Raw genomic sequence first — 26,097 nt, forward strand, 5'->3', positions numbered from 1 at the left:
AATTGGTTGAGGTTGTTTCCCTCTGTATTTTGTACTCTCATATTTATAGTGGATTGCTCATCTCCTTTGTGGACGTAGGTCGATTGACCGAACCACGTTAAATCTTTGTGTCTTTTGGTATATTTCTCGTTGTCTTCTTACTCGTGGTCTTTTGGTATATATCAACCCAAAAGCTAGCTCAAAGGTTGAGGCTTTCCCTCACACTTATAAATTGACCACCAGCCCCTTCCACTTCCGACGTGGGATAACCCAACAGAAATATCGATTGTTTTTAATAGCCAATTTGAGCACATGATATAAAAAAAATCTGCAGTGGCAATTTCATGATCTTTGTTTGCAATTAAGATGTGACGAAATAGGTGAGACCCCTCTATTCTTAACAACAGATTTTGAGTGAGATCCTATTAACTAATGTCAGTTAAATTACATGTTATGTAGTTTGTGTTTTAATTAACATTATATATACTATCAATTAACATTAATACATCAGAATTACAATTACATTGCACTATGCTGTTAAAATTGTTTTGTAGTTATCTTGCTTTGTCTTAATGAGTAATCACATCAAAATCGAAAATCAAAGTCAAATCTTTGTGTGTTAGGTAACTTTCATTTCAAATTTTGAACTTATGCGTTAAGTAGCTTTCATTTGAAATTTTTCACTCACAATTTATCATTTAATTTCAGAATTAAATATTCAATCCAACTTCTATGAGATTGAGGGCGTAATAATTGTTGTAAAGTCATAGATCTTTATACATTTATACAAGTCATTGGAAATGGATCCAACCTAAATGCAACGGGCTCGACTAATCGAGTGTAAAGAGTTGTAAGACCTAAGTTGGTTTTTTCTGTGTAGTTTGTAATAAGAAAATTCAAGTTATGAGCAATCAATCGAGCCCAAACAATTCTCAACACTCAACGTGTATATCCAATAACAACAGTAGTGGAGAATGGGCCCCTTGATCCACTACAATTTTTCGAGTAGAAAATACTGTTACACTTTCTTATGAAATTTCCATGGCAAGACTTGCTATGTATCTACTTAAAAAACAACAAACATTACACTATCAATCATAGTCTTTGCCTTGATAATATATATTTGCATTGATTCTTCATAATTTTCACTACCAAATTTTGAACTCTTTCATTCAATCATGGACTACAAGCAACTCTCAGTTGTGCTTTTACTTGTCTTTCTCTGTCACGAACTTGTTTTCTCTTCTTCCATATTACCTCATTTGTGTCCCAAACATCAAAGTACTGCCCTTCTAAAATTCAAGCAGACGTTTACGATAGATACATTTGATATGTGTGGACTTATGCTTGGCCAAGAGTCTTATCCAAAGACGAGTTCATGGAACTTAAGTGGAGATTGTTGTTTATGGGATGGAGTGAAGTGTGACGAGATGAGTGGTCATGTCATTGAACTTGACCTCGGTTGCAGCCTACTTGTTGGGGTGATTGACTCCAATAGCAGCCTATTCCCACTCTCTCATCTCCAAAGACTCAACCTTTCTATGAATAACTTTGACGGTTCTCAAATCTCACCTAAATTTGGCATGTTTTCAAGCATGACTCATCTTGATCTTTCCCGCTCATATTTCTCAGGTCAAATTCCTTCTGAAACCTCTCATCTTTCAAAGTTACATTCTCTTTTTCTCTCCACTTTTTATCTCGATAAGCTAAGACTTGCAAGTCATGATTTTAAATCACTCCTTCGAAATTTGACTCAGTTAAGAGAGCTTAATCTTAGATTCATAAACATCTCTTCCACCATCCCTCTGATTTTTTCTTCTCATTTAACAACTTTGAGGTTGGGATGGACAGGATTGTACGGGATAATACCTGAGAGTATTTTTCACTTGCCCAACTTGGAAAGACTTGATTTACACCACAATGATCAGCTCAACGGTTACTTCCCAAAGACCAAATGGAATAGTAGTGCATCTCTCGTAGAGTTAGGTCTTACTGACGTGAATTCTTCTGATACTTTACCCGAGTCTCTTGGCTAATTAACTTTGTTGCAGTCTTTGACTCTTCAAAATTGCAACCTTAGAGGGCCTATTCCCAAATCTCTTTCAAATCTCACCCGCGTAGAGTCTTTGTATCTAGGAGATAACTCCATGAATAAAACAATTCCGTCATGGATATTCTCCCTTCCATCACTACGTTTAATGTACTTGAGTAATAACCAATTTTTCGGTCAGCTTGAGGATTTCAAGTCCAATTCACTTGTCTGGATTTACTTGCAAGACACAATCAGCTACAAGGACATCTTCCCTCATCAATTCAAAACCTCGTGAACCTAACAACTCTTGATCTTTCATCGAATAATTTTAGTGGTAGTGTGGATGTTAGCTTCATTTCGAACCTCAAGTATCTTTTAGATCTTGGTCTTTCATATAATCGTATCACATTGACCAACAAGGATAAAGTTAAATCTACTTTGCCTGAATATCTTGAGAAGTAAGGATTAGCCGCGTGTGAAGTGAAAGAATTGGAGTTTCTAAGATCCGCGGAGAATCTCAAGAAGTTGGTCTCATTGGGAATTTTCAGTGTCATTTCTCAATCTATCTCACAATATATTGGCAAGCATGGACTCGATTCCTCTTCTATCTCTAGATACTATTGACTTGCGGTCCAATTTTCTTGAAGGGTCACTACCTATTCCAGCTAATTCCATGAGATACTTCTTCATATCGGAAAATAATCTTAGTGGGGAAATACCTTCGTCTCTTTGCAATTTGATGTCACTAAAAATGCTCGTTTTGGCAAAAAATAACATGAGCGGAGCTATTCCACAATGTTTAGCTAACATGAGTTACATTCTCGAGGTTTTAGATATGCACCACAACAATCTTTCAGGGGCTGTTCCAACGACTTTTAGCATTGAAAGTTCACTCAGAAGCCTCAACTTGCATGGTAATAAACTACAGGGGAAAATCCCCCGATCTTTGGCTAATTGCAAAATGTTCCAAAAATCTAGATTTAGGAGATAATCACCTCAACGACACATTCCCAATGTGGTTGGGGACTTTGCCTGAGCTCAAGTTTTAAGCTTGCGATCCAACAAATTACATGGATTGATTCAACCTTCAAGGATTGAAAGTATGTTTCGCCAGCTCCGGATAATAGATCTCTCTTACAATTCCTTCTCAGGAAACTTACCTACGAGTCTATTTCAACATCTGAAAGCCATGAGGACGATTGATCCGTTGACAAAGTTACCAAGTAATGGAAGAGATGGATATTACCAAGATTCGGTAGTTGTGGTAACTAAGGGATTGGAGCTTGAAGTTGTGAGAATCTTATTTTTGTACACTACAATCGATCTTTCTAGCAACAAATTTGAAGGACATCTCCCTCGTGTTCTAGGAGATCTCATTGCACTTCGGTTGATGAATTTGTCTCATAATAGATTGCAAGGTCATATTCCATCTATCACTTGGAAATTTATTTATAGTTGAATCATTGAACCTTTCATTCAGCCAACTTTCAGGAGAGATACCAGAACAACTCGCTTCTCTTACATATCTCGAATTCTTAAAGCTCTCCCACAATCATCTTAAAGGATGCATCCCTATAGGACGTCAATTTGCTACATTTCAGAACAATTCATATGATGGATTGCGCGGATTCCCTGTTTCAAAAGGTCGTGAAAGTCGCGAGATGCCAAAGAGAAACAACACAACACATGTGTTGAATCAAAAAAGCAACTACATTCATATGGAATATGGGAGTGGACTTATCATTGGACTCTTCATAGCATATTTCATGCTTTCGAGTCGAAATCCCAATTGGCTTTCTAGGATCACTGAAAGAACTAGAATACAGAATCGTTATGAGAAGGCGAAAAAAGAAGCAGCAGTGAGGCCTTCAAAGGCAGCACTAGAAGTCCAGTAAGTGTAATGCCTCATTGGAGATGCAATATGATACTTGTTTTGGTGATGGTGGATTTGATGATATTTAAGAAGTATTATGAATTTCAATGAATGTTGGAGTTTTTTCTTTTTATAATTATTTTGGTTTTCTGTTCTGTTATGGCACTTGTCACCTTATCAAATAATGATATGATGAGAATAAAGAAAATTGAAGATTTGTGATGTTCTTGGTGGAAAATAAGAGTTGGAGAATATTCGCGCAACGCGCGGGTACGAATACTAGTAAACTATAAAGAAACGCATCAACGTAAATAAAACAAGGACAATATTTAAAGACCAGAAAGGGACCATCCTTGCAAAACCATGGCGCTTCCCCCTCTAATGGGACTTACGAGGCGAGAATCCAGATTAATCATGTCCTTAACGTGGTTACTAGAAACCAAATGAAAAAACAAAAAGAATAATAAAACATTAGGTCTCCTTTCTTTATTCTTTCAATAAATGTTTATTTGTTCAAATCAATATTATATTTATAGTATATTTTTATTATTTTATCATTCATACGTATTTTAATTTTGTATCAGAGTTAGAGTTCATAATATTCTGAAGTTCAATTTTTAAAAAGTTTACAAATTAGGTTTTATATTTATTTGATTTTGTTGTTTATCAAACACTTTAGTGGTTGGACATTTTCAAAATCAGATGATTCTCGTTAAAAGGTACTACACATTAATAATACTATACACAAATAATCCACAACCGTGATTTAATTTGTTCCTAAATTTGTGTGTTTCAATTACATTTCATATTTAGATACGCATAATTATATGTGGGTTACTATGTATCCGAGATACATGCTTTTGAATAGAGAAAATACATCAAATCCCCCCTGAACTTGGCACGAAAACTCGATTTAGTACTTAAACTACACGGGTAATTATTTAGCTTTTTAACCTCTTTTCAAGTGAATTATAATACACCCTAATATAATAATACCAGTCTCACAATGGCAAGTGCATTTCACACGCGCCATGTCATTGATACGTCAGCGCCACATCAGCGTCACGTTATTGCCACATCAGCATCCCATTCAACATATTCAAATTTTGATTTTTTTAATTCTTTTTTGTTTCTTTTTATTTGCTCACAATTTAGAAAGTAAAAAAAAACTCAAAAAATAAGAATTAATATAAGAAAAATAATCTAAAAAAATCAATTGAAAGAGATTCAAATTCTCAAAATCATTCTCACAAGAAAACTCAATTTTAAGACATAAAATTAAAACAAATAAATATAACTACTAAAAATTTAATTTGAAATGAAAATTTGTAGAGTTTCATTGAAAATAACTTCAAGTTCATCACATTTAAATCTTGCCATAAAGACTAATATTAATTTGAAGCAAGAACAAATTGATGACTTTTCAATTTTTTCTTGTTCATCAAATATGTTGAATTTATGATAGAAATTAAAGAAAATGAGGGTGGAATGGATCCGTTTTGAAGAAGGAGAAAAATATGAAAAGTATAACAAAGAAAAAGAAGAAGAGATTGGAAGACAAATAAATAGGGAAGGAGTGGGGGTTCATTGGGGGTGGAGGGTGTCGAAGAAGAAGAAAGGGTAGTGCCAGTGGTGGTTGAGGGTGGAAGAGGTGGATTGGGGGTGGTAGATGAAAAAAAAAAGATTATTGGATAAAATGAAAATAATTGGGGTCCACTCATTCTTTTTTTTTCTTACTTTTTTATCTTTACGCGCCTCATTTTTTTTTGACTTGTCATGTCAGCAATTTGGGTGTATTTTAATTTACTTGAAAAAAGATTAGGGGGGTAAATAATTACCCGTATAGTTAACTACTAAAGCAAGTTTTCGTGTCAAGTTCAGGGGGGATTTTATGTATTTCCCCTTTTGAATATAATGTATGAAACTAATACTTGATATATCGAATTAATAATGGATATATATAAAAGATACATGAAATTAAAATTAGATTATATAATAGATACATGAAATTAATATTATATCATATAAATAGATACATAAAATTAATATTATATCATATAAATAGATACATGAAATTAATATTATATACATATAACAAATACACAAAATTAATAGGAAAAATAACTTAAATACACAACTATAAGTTTTGTATTCTCTAATTTTCCCTTCTTTTTTTAAATATTTCATAATTCCCTTTTTTTTAATTTTAGTAGAAGTTTAGAGATACATAACCTTCTCTCTCCTATAACACACACTTCCCCAATATCATGCCTATTTTTTCTCCACTAAAACACTCAATCTTCTGAATCACTTTTTGAATTTTGAATTATTAATTTTAATTAAAAACTTTTCACAACATTTAATATGAAATTTTGAATTTAAAAATTCAAAAAATTTGAAATTTCTGAAAATTGGACCATTGTTCTCTGGTTCTTCTTCTTCTTCTTACTCCATCATCCGTCTATAGTTATTCTTCTTCTTAATCCATCATCTGTTCTTATTTTCTTTTTTTTTCTTCTTGTTCATTGCTATATTACATCAGCCGTCTCTAGGTCTTCTTTTTCTTCTTACTCCATCATCCGTTTTTTTTTTCTTTTTAAATTTTTGTTCATTGTTCTATTACATCATATTAATGGATCCTTTTACTAATAGAAGGATTTATGATTGGGACGATGAAAACTAGAAAGAAAATAGAAAAAAGTCTTTGCATGATCCTATGAATGTTCGGAAGGATTCAAACAAAGATTTTGGCGAATCATCTAAATCAAAGGTTGACAAAATACACCAAAAAAAGAGAAAAAAAGCAGCAACCATTGTTGTTGAAATTAGTAAAAATTTTAGTAAAGGAATCCCATATGTATCATGAATTTTTGAAAATTGTTATCATGTATCAGACAATAAGTTTAATACATAAGTACTCAGTGTGTTATAGTGTGTTAGTCGATGCATTGATACATGAATTAGATGTGTATCATATGATTCCCTATGTATCAAGAGTTTTTGAAAATTGTTATCATGTATCAGTCAATAAGTTTAATAACTGCGCCATCAAGTGTGCTTGCTGATACATATCGACTCAGTGTGTTATAGTGTTTAGACGATGCATTGATACATAAATTTGATGTGTATCATATGATTTTCTATGTATCACGAGTTTTTGAAAATTGTTATCATGTATCAGTCAATAAGTTTAATAACTGGATGTTCATAAAAATGTCTTCAAACTAGATGATATAATCTTGAATTTTCAAAATTTGAAATTGTTATCCAATTACGTGCTGAATTAATGCTTATTAATGAACTGTTACCGTAATTTAAGCTGATTTAGATAACAAATTTAAATGTTCCATTTTTTCCCCCTTTTAATCTTAACAGTTTTAATTTACTGTGTATCATTTACCATGTATCACAACATACTAATGTATCACGCCACAGCAATTTTAAGGGATTATTAGTAAATACTAAATTTGTCGGGACAGAATGTAATTATTGTATTACACTATGGGATTCCTTAAATTTATTAGGCTATTTTGGAGTGGTTATATGTGAAAGTTCTCTTGAATAAATATAGTTTTAATTACTCATCATAGCTATAATTTGTTATAATTATCACTCCCGACTAACATCATACATTAATTACGTGATTGACTTCGAGTTTGTATATTAGTCATGTTTGTATATGTAATTAGCCAGGATATACAAATAAATATGTATAATATACAATTTTTTTAACCTATATATACAATTCACCTCTCTCCCACTCCCTGCCCTCTCTCGCTCGCCTCTCTCCTGCCTCTCTCAATCTCGCTCGCCTCTCTCCTCCCTCTCCCAATCACTCTTGCCATTTATACAAATGTATATATATAATATACAGTTATATACAATTATATAAATATACAATTCACCTATTTCCCACTTTCTGGGCTCTCTCGCTCGCCTCTCTCCTCCCTCTCGCGATCTTGCTCCCTCTCTCTCCCTCTCCCAGTATTGCTCGCCTCTCTCCTCCCTCTCCCAATTTCTCTTGCCATATATACAAATAAGTATGTATAATATACAATTATATAACCAATATACATATACAATTCACCTTTCTCCTACTCTTTTCCCCCTCTCTCGCCTCTCTCCTCTCTCTCCCAGTATCACTCGCCTCTCTTCTCCGTATAACATGTAGCTACAAATTGTAATTATCAAACTATAGCCATGACAAACTACATACATCTCATTAGTTTAGGTTCTAATTACTTAGATTCCCAATAGTTTTAAATATTACTTCCACTACCATATTTCATACTTGGGATACATGAGTTTGAATCCGTGAAATACATGTAGCTGTCGAATTTCGAAATTGAGATACGTATTTTATTTGTTTAAATTAATTGGTTGTAACCAATTTCCTTAATATAAGGCGAAAATCAAAGAGTGTGTCTATTTTTAATTAATTTAATTTTATTATTTTTTGAAATAATAAATTCTTTAATATTATTTATAAAAGACAATAACATGTATATCTTGGTCATGCAATTTGATTAATTTCATTTTATTACTCTTAAAATAATAAAATTTCATTAATTTGATGTATCTATTATCAATATATAATGTATCTAACAAACAATTTAGTTTTGTTTATTTGTTATATGTATCTAGTATTAATTTCATGTATCATAGAAGTATCTTATATTAATTTGAGAAACTTACATAAATATACTACAAATAAAAAATATTTACCATTTACAGCAATAACATTTTTTTTCACTTTACCACTTTTAATACATTTATAATACACTTTTTATTCATGTTACAAAAAAAATAATTTATTATTCACATATAATACAAGTTTTTTTGATGGATAATGCATTTATCACACATTTTAATACACTTATAATACAATGTGTCAACTTCTTACCCAACAAGCATAACATATTTTTAAAAATAGTTATAATACATATATATCGCATACTTAATTCACTTTTAATACATATTTAACATAATATTGCTATAAATAGTAATAAATAAAAAATATTGCTAAAATCAGTAATTATTTATTAAAACGCATTCATTCAAGTAATTTTTCCATTATAATTCGTAGCTACATGTTATAGAGAGGAGAAAGGCGAGCGAGAGATGGCAAAGAGTGGGAGAGAGGTGAATAGTATAGTATATTGGTTAGATAATTGTATATTATACATATGAATTTGTATATGTGGTAAGAGAGATTGAGAGAGGGAGTAGAGAGTCGAGCGAGATTGGGAGAGGGAGGAAAGAAGCGAGCGAGAGGGCAGAAAGTGGGAGATAGGTGAATTATATATGTATATCGGTTAGATAATTGTATATTATACGTATGCACTTGTATATATGACAAGCGATATTGAGAGAGAGAGAGAGAAGAAAGGCGAGCGAAATCGGGAGAGGAAAGGAGAGAGGCGAGCGAGAGAGGTGAATTGTATATATATATATCAATTAGATAAATTGTATATTATACATATGTATTTGTATATTCTGACGAATTATACATATACAAACGTGACTAATTATACAAACTTGAAGTCAGGCCACTTAATAATGTATAATGTTCGCCATGAGTGATAATTATAGCAAACTATAGCTACGATAGGTAATTAAGTAGTATAAATATGTTTAACCGCATAATTTTTCCGTTATTGAAATTCCTCATGAACTTATATCTAGTCCTAATTATACCCTGTACTTTTTTATTAAAAAAATTTTGTTAACCCCCTCAAACAATGATTGATTTCTTTGAAGTTCCATATCAAGACTTGTTAGACTTGTTCATTTGACTTGAGATTAACTAACTTTAATTTTCCTCTTTCGGTTTCAAATTTACAATTGATCAAGGTGGATATTGGAAATAATTACAGTGTGGAATAAAATTGTTAGAATTGACAAAATCAAGTTTATTTTAATGACTAGCAGGCCTTGTACCTTTCCACTATCTTTCTTGAACATGAACAACAATGTCATACAAGATTGAAAAGTTAACACAACTTAAATATCTCAATTTTTATAAATCAGATTACCAATCTTCAAATCCTGACTTTGCCTCTGAGTCTGTAGTAATTCAAGAATCCATAATCCTTTTATGTTTGACAGGCAAAATGTGAGATTGACATTTGGCATGCCAAAGAATGTTGAAAAAGGTGAACTTGATTATTCGTTACCACTACCAAAAACCCAATTTCAACATCTCAAAAATCACTAGTATTTTTCATCTGGACTCCATTTGACTGTTAAACCGCACAAACTACTTAATTATGAACTTCGATAGTTGGTGTGCAAGATTCTTTTTTGAGTGCATGAATTTGATTATGGAAAAGAAAAATTGAAAAGATTATATTCTCCGAGAAAAGAACACAATCATTCAACATTTCCATGGACAAGACTTAAGCTTGGGTATAGACTTGAAGACAACAACATTTCCCTAACTTTGAATTGATCAATTATTATTTCATATAAATGCAGCAGTTCTTGCTGACTTTTCCCTCTACATTTCCCCTTTCCTCTATTCTTTTGATTGTACAAAATGCACACTAAGATGTACTTAAGTTGTGTGATTCAAACACAACCATCACAATGGAGTTTTGAGATTCTTCAAGCAAATCAATAAATGAGTATTTGAACAAAAGATTTACGCATAAATAATCAACAGTTATACAGTTTTTACAATAAAAAACGAACTTCAAATTTCCAAAAAAGTAAATAAACATGGACAATATATGAAGACCAACCACAAGGACTGACATTTTGTGCACAAACTTGATGCTTTCCCCTTTGATAAGTCTGAAGCAGCAAGAATCAAGATTAATCAGGTCCCTAATATGAATATCGAAAACCAAATAAGAAACTAAAAAAAGAAAAAGTCACATCTCATTCTAAATACCATGTCCAATTAGGTCCATCGATAACTCAATATCTTATCATTATACACAAAAAAAAGTAAGATCCATGACACTTTGTTCTTCAACTCAATCATGTCTAATTTTTGAGGATGACATTTCTCTACTTTTTTGGTTAGTATATGCTTCTTTTGAAATTAACTTAGCAAGACTTATGCATTGACTTGAGAATAACAAACATTAGTTTCCCTATTTCCATTCAAATTTACAATTGGTCAAAAGTGCAACTTGGAAATAATTACGTTGTGGATAAAATTATAAGCGTTGACAAAATGAAGGTTTATTTCAATGAGTTGAAACCGTGTAATTGTACCATCTTGTTGGACTAGCAGGCCTTGTACCTTTCCATTATCTATGGCTTCTGTCCCAATCAATATGAGACTCTAACATACATAATACATTATCAATGTACAGTTGTCTTGGGTGAGATTTAAGCCTTATGCTCCTGTGGTTTTCACCCATTTCTTTGACAATAAGGCCACTTATTCACCGTTAAACCACTCACTTCTCAGGACCCGTAAGTCACAGTAGACTCAGTAATCTGTAAAGAATTTGTGTTCCAATAGATTAAATTGAAATATCTGTTTAGCTTTCTGCTTTCCTGTGGGAGAGTCACAAAAGGGGTATTTTTTTAATAGCTCAAATAGTAGAAGAACACTTGAATGAGTAGTAAAATAGTAGACGAAGACTTGAATGTGTTGTAGCATTCATTAGACATTTGCACAGCAAGACTCCCACAAGGACTTGAGAAACAAATAGTCTTCCTTTCATCATTCACCATCTTTCTTGACTTTAATTTAACTTCCTCTGCTCTTTAATTTCATCCCAATTACTTTTATATCCCATATATGACCAAACTTTTGCCCACAAGTTTTTGAGATGATTTTACATGGTAGGGAGACAGACTCATTGACTTCAAAGTTATTCTGATTCTATGCCGCATTTTACACGCAAGACTTCTAATGATATATTATGATATAAAAGTGTACCCCGCAAAAATTTCATCAAATAAAACTCAAACTATACAACTCAAAATCATTTGGCAATATACGATGATGGTTCCCAAAATACTCTCTATACTTCAGTCTTTCACTCTCTTATACCTCTTTACCGTTACTTTTGCTTCTACTGAGGAAGCAAATGCTCTCTTAAAATGGAAAGCAACTTTACAAAACCAGAACAATTCCTTATTGGCTTCATGGACACTAAGTTCTAATGCATGTAGGGACTGGTACGGGGTTAAATGCTTTAATGGTAGGGTAAACACGTTGAATATTACAAACGCTAGTGTCATTGGTAGACTCTATTATTTTCCATTTTCATCTCTCCCTTTTCTTAAGTATCTTGATCTTAGCATGAACAATTTCTCTGGCACCATCTCACCTGAGATTGGTAATCTCACTAATCTTGTCCATCTCCAATTGTCCAACAATAAGATTTCAGGCACAATCCCAGCACAGATTAGCTCACTAGTAAAGCTTCAGACTCTCCGCATATTTGACAACCATTTAAATGGCCCCATCCCAGGAGAAATAGGTTGCCTAAGGTCTCTTACTAAGCTATCTTTGGGTTCTAACTTTCTTAATGGTTCTATTCCTATTTCATTGCGGAACTTGACCAATTTGTCTTTTTTGTATCTTTATAAGAATCAGCTTTCTGGCTCTATTCCAAAAGAAATAGGTCACCTAAGGTCTCTTACTGAGCTAAGTTTGAGGAATAACTCTCTCAGTGGTTCTATTCCGGCTTCATTTGGGAATTTGACCAACTTGTCTACTCTATATCTATATGAAAATCAGCTTTCTGGCTCCATTCCTGAAGAAATAGGTTTCCTAAGGTCTCTTACCAAGCTAGTTTTGAGTACTAGCTTTCTTAATGGTTCTATTCCTGCTTCATTGGGGAATTTGAACAACTTGTCCCTTTTGTATCTTTATGGAAATCAACTTTCTGGCTCCATTCCTTTGTCTATTTGCAATTTAATATCACTACGAAATCTAAATTTGGGAAGAAACAACCTTAAGGGAGAAATTCCGCAATGTTTCGGCAAAATGAGTGGTCATCTTGAGGTTTTGGATATGCACAACAACTATCTTTCAGGGACTCTTCCAACAACTTTTAGCATTGGAAGTGTACTCAAAAGCTTCAACTTACATGACAATGAACTAGAGGGCAACATCTCTGTATCTTTGGCTAATTGCAAAAGGTTGCAAGTTCTTGATTTAGGAGATAATCACCTCATTGACACATTCCCGATGTGGTTAGGAACTCTTCCAAAGTTGCAAGTTTTAAGCCTAAGATCAAATAAATTACATGGATCAATTAGAACTTCAAGGATCGAAAACATATTTCCTGAGCTTCAAATTATAGATCTATCTTACAATGCCTTGACAGGAAGCTTGCCAACAAGTTTGTTTCAACATTTGAAAGCTATGAGGACAATGGATCAAACAATGATGTCACCAACATATGTTTCTATTTATTTTGTAAATGGATATTACCATGATTACATACCAATTACAACCAAGGGATTGGAGCTTGAACTTGTTAAAATTTTGACTGCTTACACTGCTATCGATCTTTCAAGTAACAAATTTGAAGGACATATCCCAAGTATTTTGGGAGATCTCATTGCACTTAGAGTGCTAAATTTATCTCATAACAGATTGCAAGGCCATATACCACCATCACTTGGAAATTTATCAGTAGTCGAATCATTAGACCTTTCATTTAACCATCTTTCGGGAGAGATACCACAACAACTTGCTTCTTTGACGTCTCTTGAATTCTTAAATCTCTCCCACAATTATCTTGAAGGACGCATTCCAAGAGGACCTCAATTTGCTACATTTCAGAACAATTCATATCAAGGTAATGCCAGATTACGTGGATTCCCAGTTTCGAGAGATTATGGCTATGATGGGGTATTAGAGACAAATTATACCGTATCTGCACTAGAGGATCAAGAAAGCAATTCTGAATTTCTCAAAGACTTTTGGAAAGCTGCTCTTATGGGCTATGGGAGTGGACTATGTATTGGATTATCCATAGTATATTTCATGATTTCAACTGGAAATCTGAAATGGCTTGTAAGAATCATTGCAGATTTGGAACGAAAGATCATTATGAGAAGGAGCAAGAAGCAGCGAAGTCAAAGGAATTACAGAAGAAGAAATAATCGCTTATAGCCAAGTTACTAATCGAGGAGTTGATTATATAATTTCAGGTATTCAGGCTAAGCTCTACACTAATCTTCTTAGTTTATTTGAACTACTAATACATTAGTTTTCATACTTGTTATAACAACTAACTGATGCTCTGCTACACATATTTTTCTTTCCAACAATTTTAGTAAATACTACAAGATATTGAAAAGGATTAGCTTGTTTATGTTTTGAACTAGTAAAAGTTCAACTATAACATGCGATAGAGGGATTCATGTAAATAAAATTTTAAAATCTATACCATAATTAGTTGGAACTAATCATTACTGGGACTAGTAGTATATCAATGATCAAATGATTTAGTTAATGGATTGTTTAGCATGTGCCACTTTCAAGTGACACCAATGTATACTTTGATTTTAGCATGGTCCACCTATACAATTCTTTGTATTTTGATAAATTATTTTCAAGTGTTTGACTATAATATTTTTCAAAGTTCAGATGTCAAGGATGGGAAGACATTGGCACAATGGATTCGGTTATCCGTTTGTTCACTTTTAAGCTTTAATTTTGTATCATGTATCTCATTTGTGTTTACACATTTGTTTTTCTTCTTTATGCGACTTGTCAAGATTTTGTATTAAAATAATTGTTATCACTCTCAGAAAAAACAAGTTTGTATTAATATACTTGAGCTTTTTAGTAGCTTGATAAAAAATTTCAAGTTCATCTTTTCAACTTTGAATGTCTAACTACATTATACTAAAAGGAACACAATAGCGATTTTTTTCGCTCTCAGAAATACCCTTATTTGGATATGTTTATTCTGTGAGTCATCTTAAAACAAATCAAAAGGCGATGCTGTAAAAAAGAATATTAGATGGAAATCATCTATCTCCAGATTTTAGTTCCCCGGTGTCGGATGCCCTATATTTGGATTGCGGCACACTAAAGTATTGAAAAATAAGTTATGGATTATCAACCATTAAAAAAATAGATGCCTAATTCAACATCACAAGTAAGCTCATGAGAGGAGGATTGTCCAAAGATCATATAAGGAACCAAATTTCCCTATGCCCATCGATGTGGGCCTTAAGCTCAGACTGGACATCTGAAGTGTGACAATATAAGAAGGGGGCCCAACATCGGATGAAACAATGAATTAGGTTGGGCTTGGCTTTGCTACCATGATAATTAAATGAATTTTGGGCCTAGCTCAACCCTTAGAGTTAGCTCATGAAGGAAGGATTGTGTAAAACCATATAACGAGACCAATGTGGGACTCAACAACTGATTTCCAAGACTCACAAATGCTATTGAGGCTCAAGTGAAAATTGTTGATTGCCTACGATTCAACTCAAATCAAGAGCTGTTGATTGAAAAATTAAAGGAGAATGCAGCCCTTGGAGAATTGAAGGAGAATGCTTAAAATTGAGTTAGTAACTGATGTCCATGATGCACCAGCCGTAAAATATCTAGTAGAATTTGCATTAAGATATTCTCGATGTTGTAAATATGTAAGAGACATGAGAGATTTGATTTTGTAGCTCTTTACAAACTTGCTTTTAGTTTGTCCTTTTCACAAAACATCTACATATAAGAAAAAAAATCTAAAAAAGGTCATGTTCTTATATTTGATTTTTAAGTGGCCATAAGAGATCACTTCCCTGAGAGATATTCTAGATATATAAAATATAATTAGAGATATTCTACATTTAGTGTGGCATTAGTTGTAGAATATTATGAAAAATATATTTTGTAGGATTTACATCAAGTGTAGAATGATTTACTCATTTACTTCCTTTCATATCTTATTCTCTTGTGTATAAATACACATGTAATCTTATGCATTTGGATCAATGAATAGAGACTCACTCTTCAGTTTCAAACTTCAAACATGTCGTGCTCTTACCACTTGTGATAATGAGAGAATTCCTAATTTTGCTTACTAAAATATCATAAGAAAGAAAAATGATCGATGGAAGCTCATAAGTATGAGTCCAGCGCAATAAACTTTGTATGTGACTGTGGGAAAGCCTTTATTTTGCATCAATTGTACTTGGTTGCACTTTGTTTTTTATTTATATGATGTGGTGTTCGTGCCATTTTAAATACACCTAATTCACACTTCACATGTGTAGGCTAACCGTCCGGGGCAACTATATATGTACTATGGTGTATGTTCTTGAACATATTTAGATCACAATGATACTACCAAGTAATACCAGAGATGCAGCCTAGTAGTGAACTGGTGTCAGTGGAAAGTGGAGAGAACTACATAGCAATCAGTTCCTAGTTAAATATTTTGGATTCTTTTTTCATGGGAAAAAAACAGATCTAATATCTAGGAAAGATGTCAATATTACAAATAGCAATACACTACACATACGAGGAAAAAAAACAGAATCCAGAGTGAATTTGCTTGCCTAACCTTCCAAGGAGTAGATTGGCACATGCTGCTTCAAATGTGAGATTTGATGTCTTGTTTGTGCACAATGGAATTCCAAGATGGATTGCGCGGAAGGAATGTGTCCGAGACGTAAGAGCATGAGGGAATGACGGAAAGGGAATGTGATTGAGCGTGTGAAAAGGCAGCAATACAGAGATGAGAAGCCAGGCCTAATCCACGCTTGGTACGAGGGACATAGGTGTGGAGAATGTCCATCACTCTGCCTCCATCTCTCAGCTCATACTCCAAATAGGCTTCCTTGTCCTCTGTTTCGAACCTCCCTACTCTCTCGCTCCACACTATCTTTGGCGCCTCAGTAGCCATCATCTCACTTGGCCCCTGTTGTCTAATCTACAAATGAGATGACCCTTCTAGTTCTTAGTACTAACTCAAAAATACAATTATGGGACAAAAATTTCAATCATTCCCGTTTGACCACAGATTTCGAAGTTGAAACTTTTGGACGTAGCATTTTCTTTTTTGTAAAAAATTGAAGCTGTGTGAGTAAAAAGTGAAATTTTTCTAGTTTTGTGAATACAAAATCTTACCCCCCAAACAAATATCTGAAGACAAGTTTTCAAAATTTACAATCAATGATCAAACAAGCAAGTGCATATTTAGTTTAATTCCAGTATTTAGCTTTAAAATCTGAGTTATTGTCAGTATGTTCAAACTTGTAAAACTTAATTCATACCTTGACCTACCTACCCCAGTCCCCAGATGAGAAAATCTGAAAAACAATAAACCCAATTCCCATAAAACTGGTATTGAAAACCCATAATCTTCAACAGAAAGAAAGATTAAAAATTGAGAATATAGGTGAAAAAATAGAATAGTTACCTAAAATCAGCAAAAGCACTGCAAGCTGAGCTGCCCCTTCGAATTGGGAGGCGAAGCTTTATATTGTTTAGAGAATGGAAAAACACCAATATAAATCCACTACGCCCGATCCTCAAGCGCCTTAGCTTTGTCAATGGGTTGCTTCTACTACTTCAACTTTCATACTAATTTTCAGTATTAAATTTTAAAAAAATAAAATTTACATATTTGAATAAATATTTAAAAAATTATTTGGATTATCTTATACATATGACATATATGGTTGAGGAAATCGTTTTTCTTTTCTAATGGCCTTCTATTAAACAATATTTAAAACTTTAAAAAAATTATCAAGCAAATAAGATAATAATTTTTACCATTCCTCGCACAGTATAATAATATTATTTTTACTGTTTTAATGTATATATCCTTTTATTTAACTTTGAAATCATATTTACTCTTAAATTTTTGTTCGCTTATTCTCACCTTGATTTTCCTAAAAGGTCTGATCACAATTAAATCCAATCCAATTTATAAAACAAAGCTCATCCCAAATAAATATCAACCAGTCTCTGTCTTTTTAGAATGGCCTCAGTTATGTCTTTTGCTAAGTTGCTATGGGCAACACAGATGAATCCGAAACAAGTTGTCCAATAATTAATCATCTCAAGATAAAAAAATTTTACATTTTATCCCGAAATTATTATAGTATTCTCCAATCAAATTCACTCTACTTGCATGATTAAAAGATTCAAATTGCCACCACATACTAACGAACATGAGTAAAGGGGCAATCTTATAGATTTGCAGTTGGTACCTACAATCCCTTGTCAGTTGTTTACGCTGGCAACATATACCTGCAATCAGACATTGTTGAAGGATTGCACCATCAACTCATCACATATTCCAAAGAAGATAATAAAAAAACAAGGAACCCTTTTCTCATCAAAAATCTGGTATCAACAGTTTGAACATATCTATGTATGTCGATAGAGATTTCATTTGCACAAGATATAAACATCTCTATGACAGGAAACCATTCTTCTCCTGTATTGCAGATATTTAAGTCTGTCAAGTGAAAAAAATTGTTCACTAGTTTATCTAGTGAAGAGCGAGCTTGAATTCACTGCTGAAAGACACAAGTATAAGGAGCCAACCTATACAATGATAGGGAAAGATGTATTGTATTGTATCTATGGAGAATTTCAACCAAAAAAAAATCCTTTAGTATCCACACCTTCCATATCTACACGACCATAACAAACACCTTCAGCACAACCATCTTTAACTGCCTGAACGCGAGTCTGATAAACCAGATGATGAAGCAACTGTAGTAGTTTCGCCTATCACTGTCTTCAATTTCTGAGATGAATTATCGCCTGAGAACCCTGAGTCTGACACATCACCAATGTCAAGGCTGTCTGGAAGCTTTTCAAAATCATCACTAGAGTAGAGCTTCAAAAAGAAAAGAGAAGCATCTCCATCAGATCCAGAGAGTTAAAGCAGCAAAAATCAATTATATTTTGGCATGATAGAGTATTCAATATATGGAAATTAAGGGGGCGAAACCTTGAAAATGGCACCTTTTCCACCTACACTGCCTTGCATAATAATAAATCACAAATTCAGAATTGCTTTAAAGAAATAAGACCATGGCTTGCCACTAATCTAGCCTTGTATTCCTTTAGAGCAGCACTAAGAGAACAGGAAAAATATGGTCCTTCTTGCATTAACACCCCACAGTTTAATAGATGTGTCAAAGATACAGCTAAAAGAGCACATACTAGATATCAGGCAATGAAAACCACAAAGTTAAATTATCTTCTCTCAATAAAACAAAATACAAACTTACTCATGTCATTGGTATGTTCACATTTTACATGCTTCACTCTTTTGCACCAAGTAGGGAAAAAAGGAAAACCAAACAATAGAAAGAGTGCCAGGGGGGTAGGGTGATATGGTAAAGGGTGCACTTATTGGGCACCGACTTTGCAATGAGGTAATCCCTGCTACTGTCTTTTTTCTTAATTTTTTTTTGGGGGGACTGGTTATCTGGTAAAGGGTGCACCTCATTGGCGCCGACTTTGCAACAGGTAGGGATTCCCCACTAGTATTTAAGACAATAAACTTGCCACATATGCTTAAACTATAAGATAAAACAATTTATACAATCCCATACTTCCATTGGCCAGTAATAGTTCCTATTAAGAAATTAGACCTTGGGCCTGACTCAACCCAAAAGCTAGATCATGAGATGAGATTGCCCAAAGACTGAACAAGGAGACAAACCCATTATCTGAACCAATAACGGATACTTTAACATCCTCTCCTTCCCCAGATTGGACAGCTAAATCGTGGACAACATAATCGGGGGACCAACATTGGTTAAATCCAGAATGAGGATAAGTCTAGCTCTAATATCATGCTATGCAAATGGATCTTGAGCAAACTCAACTCCAAAAGCTAGCTCATAATATGAGACCTATCAAAAACCCCATAAGGAGAAAATAAAGGAGCTATTTTCCCTCTTTTCCACAATGGGATGTCGTGATAAAAACAACTTCAGTAATATTAGCAGTAATTTCCATCCATTATAAATCATGGGGCCTACTATGTTATGAAAGCAAATCAGCATGTTAAGGGAGGAGAGTTGGATGAAGATTATTTACAACAACATTAGTTATTTTCAACAACACAGCTTCTCCAAGTCTCTCAAATTATGTTCCACTTTTTAAAGGCTGTGCAATTTTGATGCTGAATATTGTTTAATAATTTATTGGCAGGATGCAGCAGTCATGATGAAGACATGCAGAACTCGGAGTGTGGTAGATGGATCGAGGTATGCATTCATAGTGAAACTAATTTAGGATGAGAATAAACTTCAAAACAGAAAATTCACCTCAAGCTGATTCAGCATGTCAACCGCAGCATCAATGTCACAACTGTTTGCCAAATAGACCTCAGAAAGTGACTCATCTGACATTCCAGGAAAAGTCATCTGAAGATAAGCCAAATCCATGAAAGATTCCTCACCCAGAACTTCTTTACCCATAGTTCCTACTGGACTATGTGATGGCGAGCCATAAGTTGAGAAGTCTTTCAGTTTATACTGATCAGCAATTTGGGGAGTCTGCAGTTGATTTCGCACAGCTGTCACACCAGGTGCCAACCAAACAGCCTCACTTCCACTCTTGAACTCATTTGGAGATCTAGCTTCTTTGTTTCCATCAGGTGCCCCTCTTTTCGAAATAGGCACATATGCGTCTGCATAGGGGTTCAAAGTTGATGTTCCTGTCTTCATTGGTGCCGTGCATATAGAGTTCACTGTTGCAAAACAGTAAGAACAGTCAACAATGGTAAGAGTTACAGATGTCCCAAACATATTGTGCAGATTAAATATTTAACTTTTTATTAGACATCAAAATTAACTCAGACATTCATAATTTTTTACTTTTTTTAACTCTATTAGCAGAGCAAAACTCCCTTCACCCTTCCTCCAAACCTTAACACAATATCCAGAAAAAAACTAAACAAGATCCAAGAGACATGCAATTAAAAGAAGCAAAACTCCCTTCACCCTTCCTCAGAACCTTAACACGATATCCAGATAAAAACTAGACAAGATCCAAGAGACATGCACATGCAATTAAAAGAAAAACATCATCTCGGCCTCTTCACCTCTTCACCGTTTTAACCGCACAACAAAAATATGTCTGTTGGACACTGAAAAATGTTACAAACTCATAGTGTATGGTTACACTTCACTTGGAAATATCTGCAACACTCTACTTCACGGAGGATCTCTTCAACAGAATACTTCAGAAATCTTTTGTTGTTTTATTTCTATGAATTTGAATATACTTTCTGTAAAAATACTTTAATAATCAGGACTGGTGGCCATCAACATTAATCCTTATTCCTAGTTCCAGCCAAAGTTATAAACGCAAAATCTTCAAACAAGTCCAAGATCTTCACCCAGTATACCCTATCCACCTTTCAGACCCAAATACAGAGGGAAAAAACTCAAGCAGATAAGAATACCAAAAATTTAAGACAGCAGGGTCCAATGTGGAGTAAATGGCCAAAAACATCCCTCAATTATACTCAACTCTTAAGCTACATCCTTGCTCTATCATAATAAACAAAAAACATCCTAAACTATCCAAAAACTTATTACTTCCCTCCGTTAGTTTTATGTCAAGCTACTAACCAGAAGCACATGACTATCCCACAAACCAACACTTGTGTCACCTTCTCATACAGTATGCCATTTGGACTCTTAATGCAAAAAGATTCACCAAATCTTAATATCAAATCAATACATTGTTGTTCAGTTGTAGAAACAAAACATTAATACAATAATATTCTTACCAAAAAATGACAAGTGTATCTATATGTTTGTTATTTTCAATATGTAAATAATTGATTTATTAGTAAACTTTTAAACTGTTTTATGAATTCCAAGTGAATAACAATTAATTATATATAAAGGTCTTCAAGTTATAAAGGAAAAAGACAAACTATGTATCTCATTTATACACAAAGTAAACTATTAACTATAAAAATCTTCACAATAAAAGAGTAAGACTACATACACACTACCTTCTCATACCCACTTATAGAATTACACCGAATATGTTGGTATTGTTATTAAAAAACAAATTATGTATCTCATTTACACACGATATTATATTTACTTTAACTAAACATTAAAGTTGGAATAATATACCAAAAAAATGTTGGAATAATATAGATGAAAAAAGCTATATAAAGATCTTCCTATTTTAAGGAGAAAAAGAATATTTTTCACTAATAACTATTCCTTGTAGCATATATATTACTGCTATTGGTAAGGCAGGTATGGCCTATGGGTGTAGTATTTATCTTCCACTTTTTCCTGTCTATATTTTTCCAATGATGAAAATGAAAGAAACGTCAATAGCTAGTCAACTTATGTTTTCACTCCTTGCTGAAGAAACTAGGGAGGGGAGACAAAAATGGTAGATTTGTAGGGATAAGTCACGTGCATGGCATATTTTCTGTTTGAAGCTGTTAATGTTTGCCAGAAAACTAAGAGAGGGATATAACTTGTAACTTCTAAGATAGATCAAGGATGTTATTTATTCATTGTTATAATATAAGGATGTAGTTTAAGTTTGGTTATAATTAAGGGATGTTTTTGGTCATTTACTCTCCAATGTGCAATTGTTGACTATTTATTACTTATCTTATCAAAAAAATCTGCAAAGAGTTGACTAGTCATACAAGGGATGGCCTGGACACAGCAAGTTGAATCAACTAGGTGAAAGTCAAATTAAATAGGAGGTAAATAATAATTTCATTTTCATTCAATTATCCTGGGGGAGGATACTTTTCTGATAAGGAACTAGAGGCTATGATAAGGGGCATCAGTCCTCCAAGGTGGTGGAGTGGGGTGTGTACTACTTGTTTGATTGTTTCCAAGAAAATAAGTGTTATTACTGAATCCTTTGTAATGGGAATTACAGTTGTAGAGCCATAATAACAATTGATACTTCAGAAAGATATAGGAACTATATAGGAAGATACATAGATTCGTTCACCTTCTCAATCATTATTTAAGTTTGAAAAATCATGTCTCATCATGTACACTTTAAAGGTGATAGAATTAAAATGAGAGCAGAGTTAAGAAACACAAAAGAAGAAAACTGCAATCTTATGCCTTAATAGACACAGTCCAGGTTAGGAAGTAGATACTTCGAAGAGATCTTACCTGCACAGTTACTAAAACTGATGATGGTCATCACGCAGCCATGCTCAATTTGCTCAATCATTTATTGGCAGAACTCAAAAAAGGAAAAAGGCAAATAAAACTTATTTATCTGTTTGTTTTGGGAAATTTGAAGCCTACCCAAGTTTTCAGATGCTTTTGTGGAGTTTGCTCTACAAACTTAACTGTACTTTCTCTAGACAAAAGCACTTACGATTATTTATTTCTTAGATAATAACAACATACCTAATGCAATCGCACAAGAGTGGTTCGGGGAGGGTAGTGTGTACGCAGCCCTTACACCTAACTTGTGAAGGTAGAAAGATTGTTACCATATTTTTTATAAGGTAAGCACAGTTACAAGTATTTCTTTGGGTTTTACTCACCAAAAGAAAGAAAATCAGGCTAATTCAGATGATAAAAAAACACTTGGAGTAGGAGAAACATAGGATCCTCTTTTAGGGTGGCATTTGTTTTGGTTTCTTTTTGGTCTCTCTTTTTTTGTTTCAGGGGATGGGTTCTTTTGTTGGGGTATAAAGTTGTGAATTATTAGCTTCTTAAATTATGCTGCACCTAAATAAACAAGGCTAAATTACACCAACTATCTCGATGAGAAGCAATGAATGTGCAACCCAGCTAAAATCTGAAAAAAGCAGCAACCCCATAATTCCACATTGGGAAACTTGAGCAATAAATGACTTAATGACCAGTGCATCCAATTCAGAAAAAGAACCTATACATTCTCACTGAAAAGCTTCGCCGATAAATAATGCATCTAATACAGAGAAGAACACTTACTCTGAAAAGAAAATGGATCAAATATTAAAAATACAACACAGAATTAGTCCCTGCACGCAGAAACTTTGTTATGTTCAGAAGTTTGCACACGACCTAAAATTCACAGACAGAATTTTGGTCAAAATTTTGTTCTTTATCCCCCAACCCCCCAAAAAAGACACTATATGTTGGTAAACACACATGTAAGCAGCAAGTCCACCTCAAACAGCTTCAAGAGATTTTGGGCCAAGAGAGATAACATTAGTTTTCCATGTGATAAACCAACAAACTGTAGCGAATTACTTATATTTCTTCTAGACTGAGAAAACAACAAGATACCCAGTGTAATCCCACAAGTAGAATATTGGGAGGGTGGAGTGCATAGACCTTACCCTACTTTGGGAGGTAGAGATGTTGTTTCCGATACATCCTCGGCTCAAGAAAAAACATATCAAAGCAAATATTATAGAAAACATGACAAAGCAAAGCATGATGAAAAGGAAAAAAAAAACTATAATAAAAGAGTGTGATAATTGAAGCACAAGAGACAATAGAATGCCACAAAAATCAAAGAACAAGAAACTATAGACAAAGTACTACAACTACTAGTATGGAAGGATAAGGGTGACAATGCTAAGCAACCAACTAACCTTCTACCCTAATTTGTGTCCTCCAAAACCTCTCATCTAAAGTCGTGTCCTCGGTAAGGTGCAACTACATCATGTCCTAATCACCTCTTCCCAATACTTCTTCGGCCTACATCTACCTCTCCTGAAACCATCAACATCCAACCACTCACAACTCTGCACTGGAGCGCGTGCATCCATACATCTCCTCTTCACATGCCAGAACCATCTCAGTCTCGCTTCCCACATCTTGTCCTCCACCAAGGTCACTCCAACCTTGCCTTGGATATTTTAATTTCTAATCCTATCTCTCCTAGTATGCTCACACACATCCACCACAACATCCTCATTTCTGCAACTTACATCTTAAATATAAGAATTCTTGACTGGACAACACTCCACCTCATGCAACATAGTTGGTCTAACCACCACTTTGTAGACTAAGAAAACCATTGAAAAGAAAACACAATTTCTACATTAAATGTTAGAAAAGCTAGATGTCAGTCTCTAATGGACATATTTTGAATATTTTTGCATGTTATCCACAAAGTAAAAGAAACTATCACAACATGATAAGGTCACAGATATAGGTTCCTTGACGAAGACCGAAGTTGGCATCAACCACTGTCTATTGTTTCTTAAACGTTACCAACACATAACTTCCTCAAAGTTTCCCAAAAAAAAAAATTTATGAACCCTTCTACGGAAAAACCTAGAGAAGAGGTTCAACCTCAATTAGTATTCATACAAGGCAAAAGCTTGAAGATGTTACAAGTTCAACCTTGAACATACACAACTTTCTCGAGTTTTCCCAAAAATACTATAAAATTCTCCTAGCCAATAATCGCACAACACATCCAACAGAGCCAAATCAGCAATAAAACAACATTTTGTAGAGAAAACCTCACGTGGTGACAACCAACAGAAAAATATTCAATAAAAGCATAGCTTAAATGATAAACACCATTCACCTCCAACCCTAACGCTGTAGTATGAGTCACCAAAGGAGCACCTCGAACCCTAACGTTGTAGTCTGAGTCACCAAGCCAAAAAAGGTGGGAGCTCCCAGGAAGGGTAAAAAAAATACTACTAGAAAATTTTCACGACCTAACTTTACCAAACCTTCAAACAACCAGAAAAAAATTAAACCAAGCCAAAAATACCAACCCTAGACATAGAAAATACATATACAAAGAAACAACTGCGAACACAACACAAGATCATCATCCGCAACAACCGACGAACAGATACACATCACCAAAATCTAATCAAATCATTCAAGAAAAAACAGATAAACACAAATAAAAGATACGAAAAAACAACAAACGCGACTGTAGGCAATCAAAGATGCTAGCGATCAATCAATGGATCAGTGATCGGATAGAGAAAAGATAAAAGAGAAAGAGAAAGGGATTGACCTTCGGAATAGCGATCGTACAGCGAGATTCAAACCCTAAATTTCGCCGAGAAAACGAAGAAAGATCGATGAAAGATTACAAGGGAATCTCCTTCTCTCTGAGAAAAATTGAGAAAATAGAGAGAGAATGAGAAACAGGTCTACTGTCGTTCAATATATATATATATATGTGTGTGAGAGAGAGGGGGAAGAGACCGGTTATTTGGTCACTTAATAGTCGGTCCCTCAAGTTTAGAGAAATAGTACTTTGGCCCTTAAAAAAAAAGGGGAAAAGGTCAAAAATACCCTTAACTTTGATTTATTGTTT

The 26,097-nt window shown here is 33.9% G+C and overlaps 4 protein-coding genes and 1 pseudogene across 6 annotated transcripts; 3 read left to right on the top strand and 2 right to left on the bottom strand.

Annotated features, from left to right (window-relative positions):
• The first annotated feature begins 1,146 nt into the window (after nt 1–1,146).
• LOC114078331 (receptor-like protein 9DC3) lies at nt 1,147–2,069 on the top strand. Its single transcript, XM_027918957.1, has one exon. The coding sequence runs from the start codon at nt 1,158–1,160 to the stop codon at nt 2,013–2,015; it is 858 nt and encodes a 285-aa protein (XP_027774758.1). The 5' UTR covers nt 1,147–1,157; the 3' UTR covers nt 2,016–2,069.
• A 119-nt stretch (nt 2,070–2,188) lies between these two features.
• LOC107028707 lies at nt 2,189–3,967 on the top strand (annotated as a pseudogene).
• Nucleotides 3,968–10,477: 6,510 nt separating this feature from the next.
• LOC107028706 (acetyltransferase At1g77540) lies at nt 10,478–17,448 on the bottom strand. Of its 2 annotated transcripts, none has more exons than XM_015229875.2 (3): nt 17,243–17,448; nt 16,385–16,753; nt 10,478–10,679 (listed from the first exon to the last, which is right to left on the bottom strand). In XM_015229875.2, the coding sequence occupies exon 2, from the start codon at nt 16,727–16,729 to the stop codon at nt 16,415–16,417; it is 315 nt and encodes a 104-aa protein (XP_015085361.1). In that variant the 5' UTR covers nt 16,730–16,753; nt 17,243–17,448; the 3' UTR covers nt 10,478–10,679; nt 16,385–16,414. The 2 variants fall into 2 exon arrangements, with proteins under 2 accessions (XP_015085361.1, XP_015085359.1); XM_015229873.2 differs by having other exon boundaries at nt 10,478–10,712.
• Nucleotides 11,636–15,012, top strand: LOC107028704 (receptor-like protein Cf-9 homolog). The gene is made up of 2 exons (XM_027918956.1): nt 11,636–14,015; nt 14,455–15,012. Exon 1 carries the CDS (start codon nt 11,758–11,760, stop codon nt 13,975–13,977), a length of 2,220 nt encoding a protein of 739 aa, XP_027774757.1. The 5' UTR covers nt 11,636–11,757; the 3' UTR covers nt 13,978–14,015; nt 14,455–15,012.
• A 689-nt stretch (nt 17,449–18,137) lies between the features above and the next one.
• Nucleotides 18,138–25,944, bottom strand: LOC107028705 (polyadenylate-binding protein-interacting protein 6). Of its 2 annotated transcripts, none has more exons than XM_015229872.2 (3): nt 25,792–25,944; nt 20,121–20,545; nt 18,138–18,676 (listed from the first exon to the last, which is right to left on the bottom strand). In XM_015229872.2, exons 2-3 carry the CDS (start codon nt 20,520–20,522, stop codon nt 18,506–18,508), a joined length of 573 nt encoding a protein of 190 aa, XP_015085358.1. In that variant the 5' UTR covers nt 20,523–20,545; nt 25,792–25,944; the 3' UTR covers nt 18,138–18,505. The 2 variants fall into 2 exon arrangements, with proteins under 2 accessions (XP_015085358.1, XP_027774759.1); XM_027918958.1 differs by lacking the exon at nt 25,792–25,944 and adding an exon at nt 25,345–25,428.
• Nucleotides 25,945–26,097: the final 153 nt, after the last annotated feature.

Source organism: Solanum pennellii, chromosome 8 (genome assembly GCF_001406875.1).
Source record: "Solanum pennellii chromosome 8, SPENNV200".
NCBI classification, from domain to species: Eukaryota; Viridiplantae; Streptophyta; class Magnoliopsida; order Solanales; family Solanaceae; genus Solanum; species Solanum pennellii.

Coding starts and splice junctions, on each gene's coding strand:
- LOC114078331 (XM_027918957.1), top strand. CDS start 1,158: ATGGACTACAAGCAACTCTCAGTTGTGCTTTTACTTGTCTTTCTCTGT.
- LOC107028705 (XM_015229872.2), bottom strand. CDS start 20,522: ATGAAGACAGGAACATCAACTTTGAACCCCTATGCAGACGCATATGTG. Junction 18,677..20,120: donor ACATGCTGAATCAGCTTGAG/GTGAATTTTCTG, acceptor TTCTTTTTGAAG/CTCTACTCTAGTGATGATTT.
- LOC107028704 (XM_027918956.1), top strand. CDS start 11,758: ATGATATATTATGATATAAAAGTGTACCCCGCAAAAATTTCATCAAAT.
- LOC107028706 (XM_015229875.2), bottom strand. CDS start 16,729: ATGATGGCTACTGAGGCGCCAAAGATAGTGTGGAGCGAGAGAGTAGGG.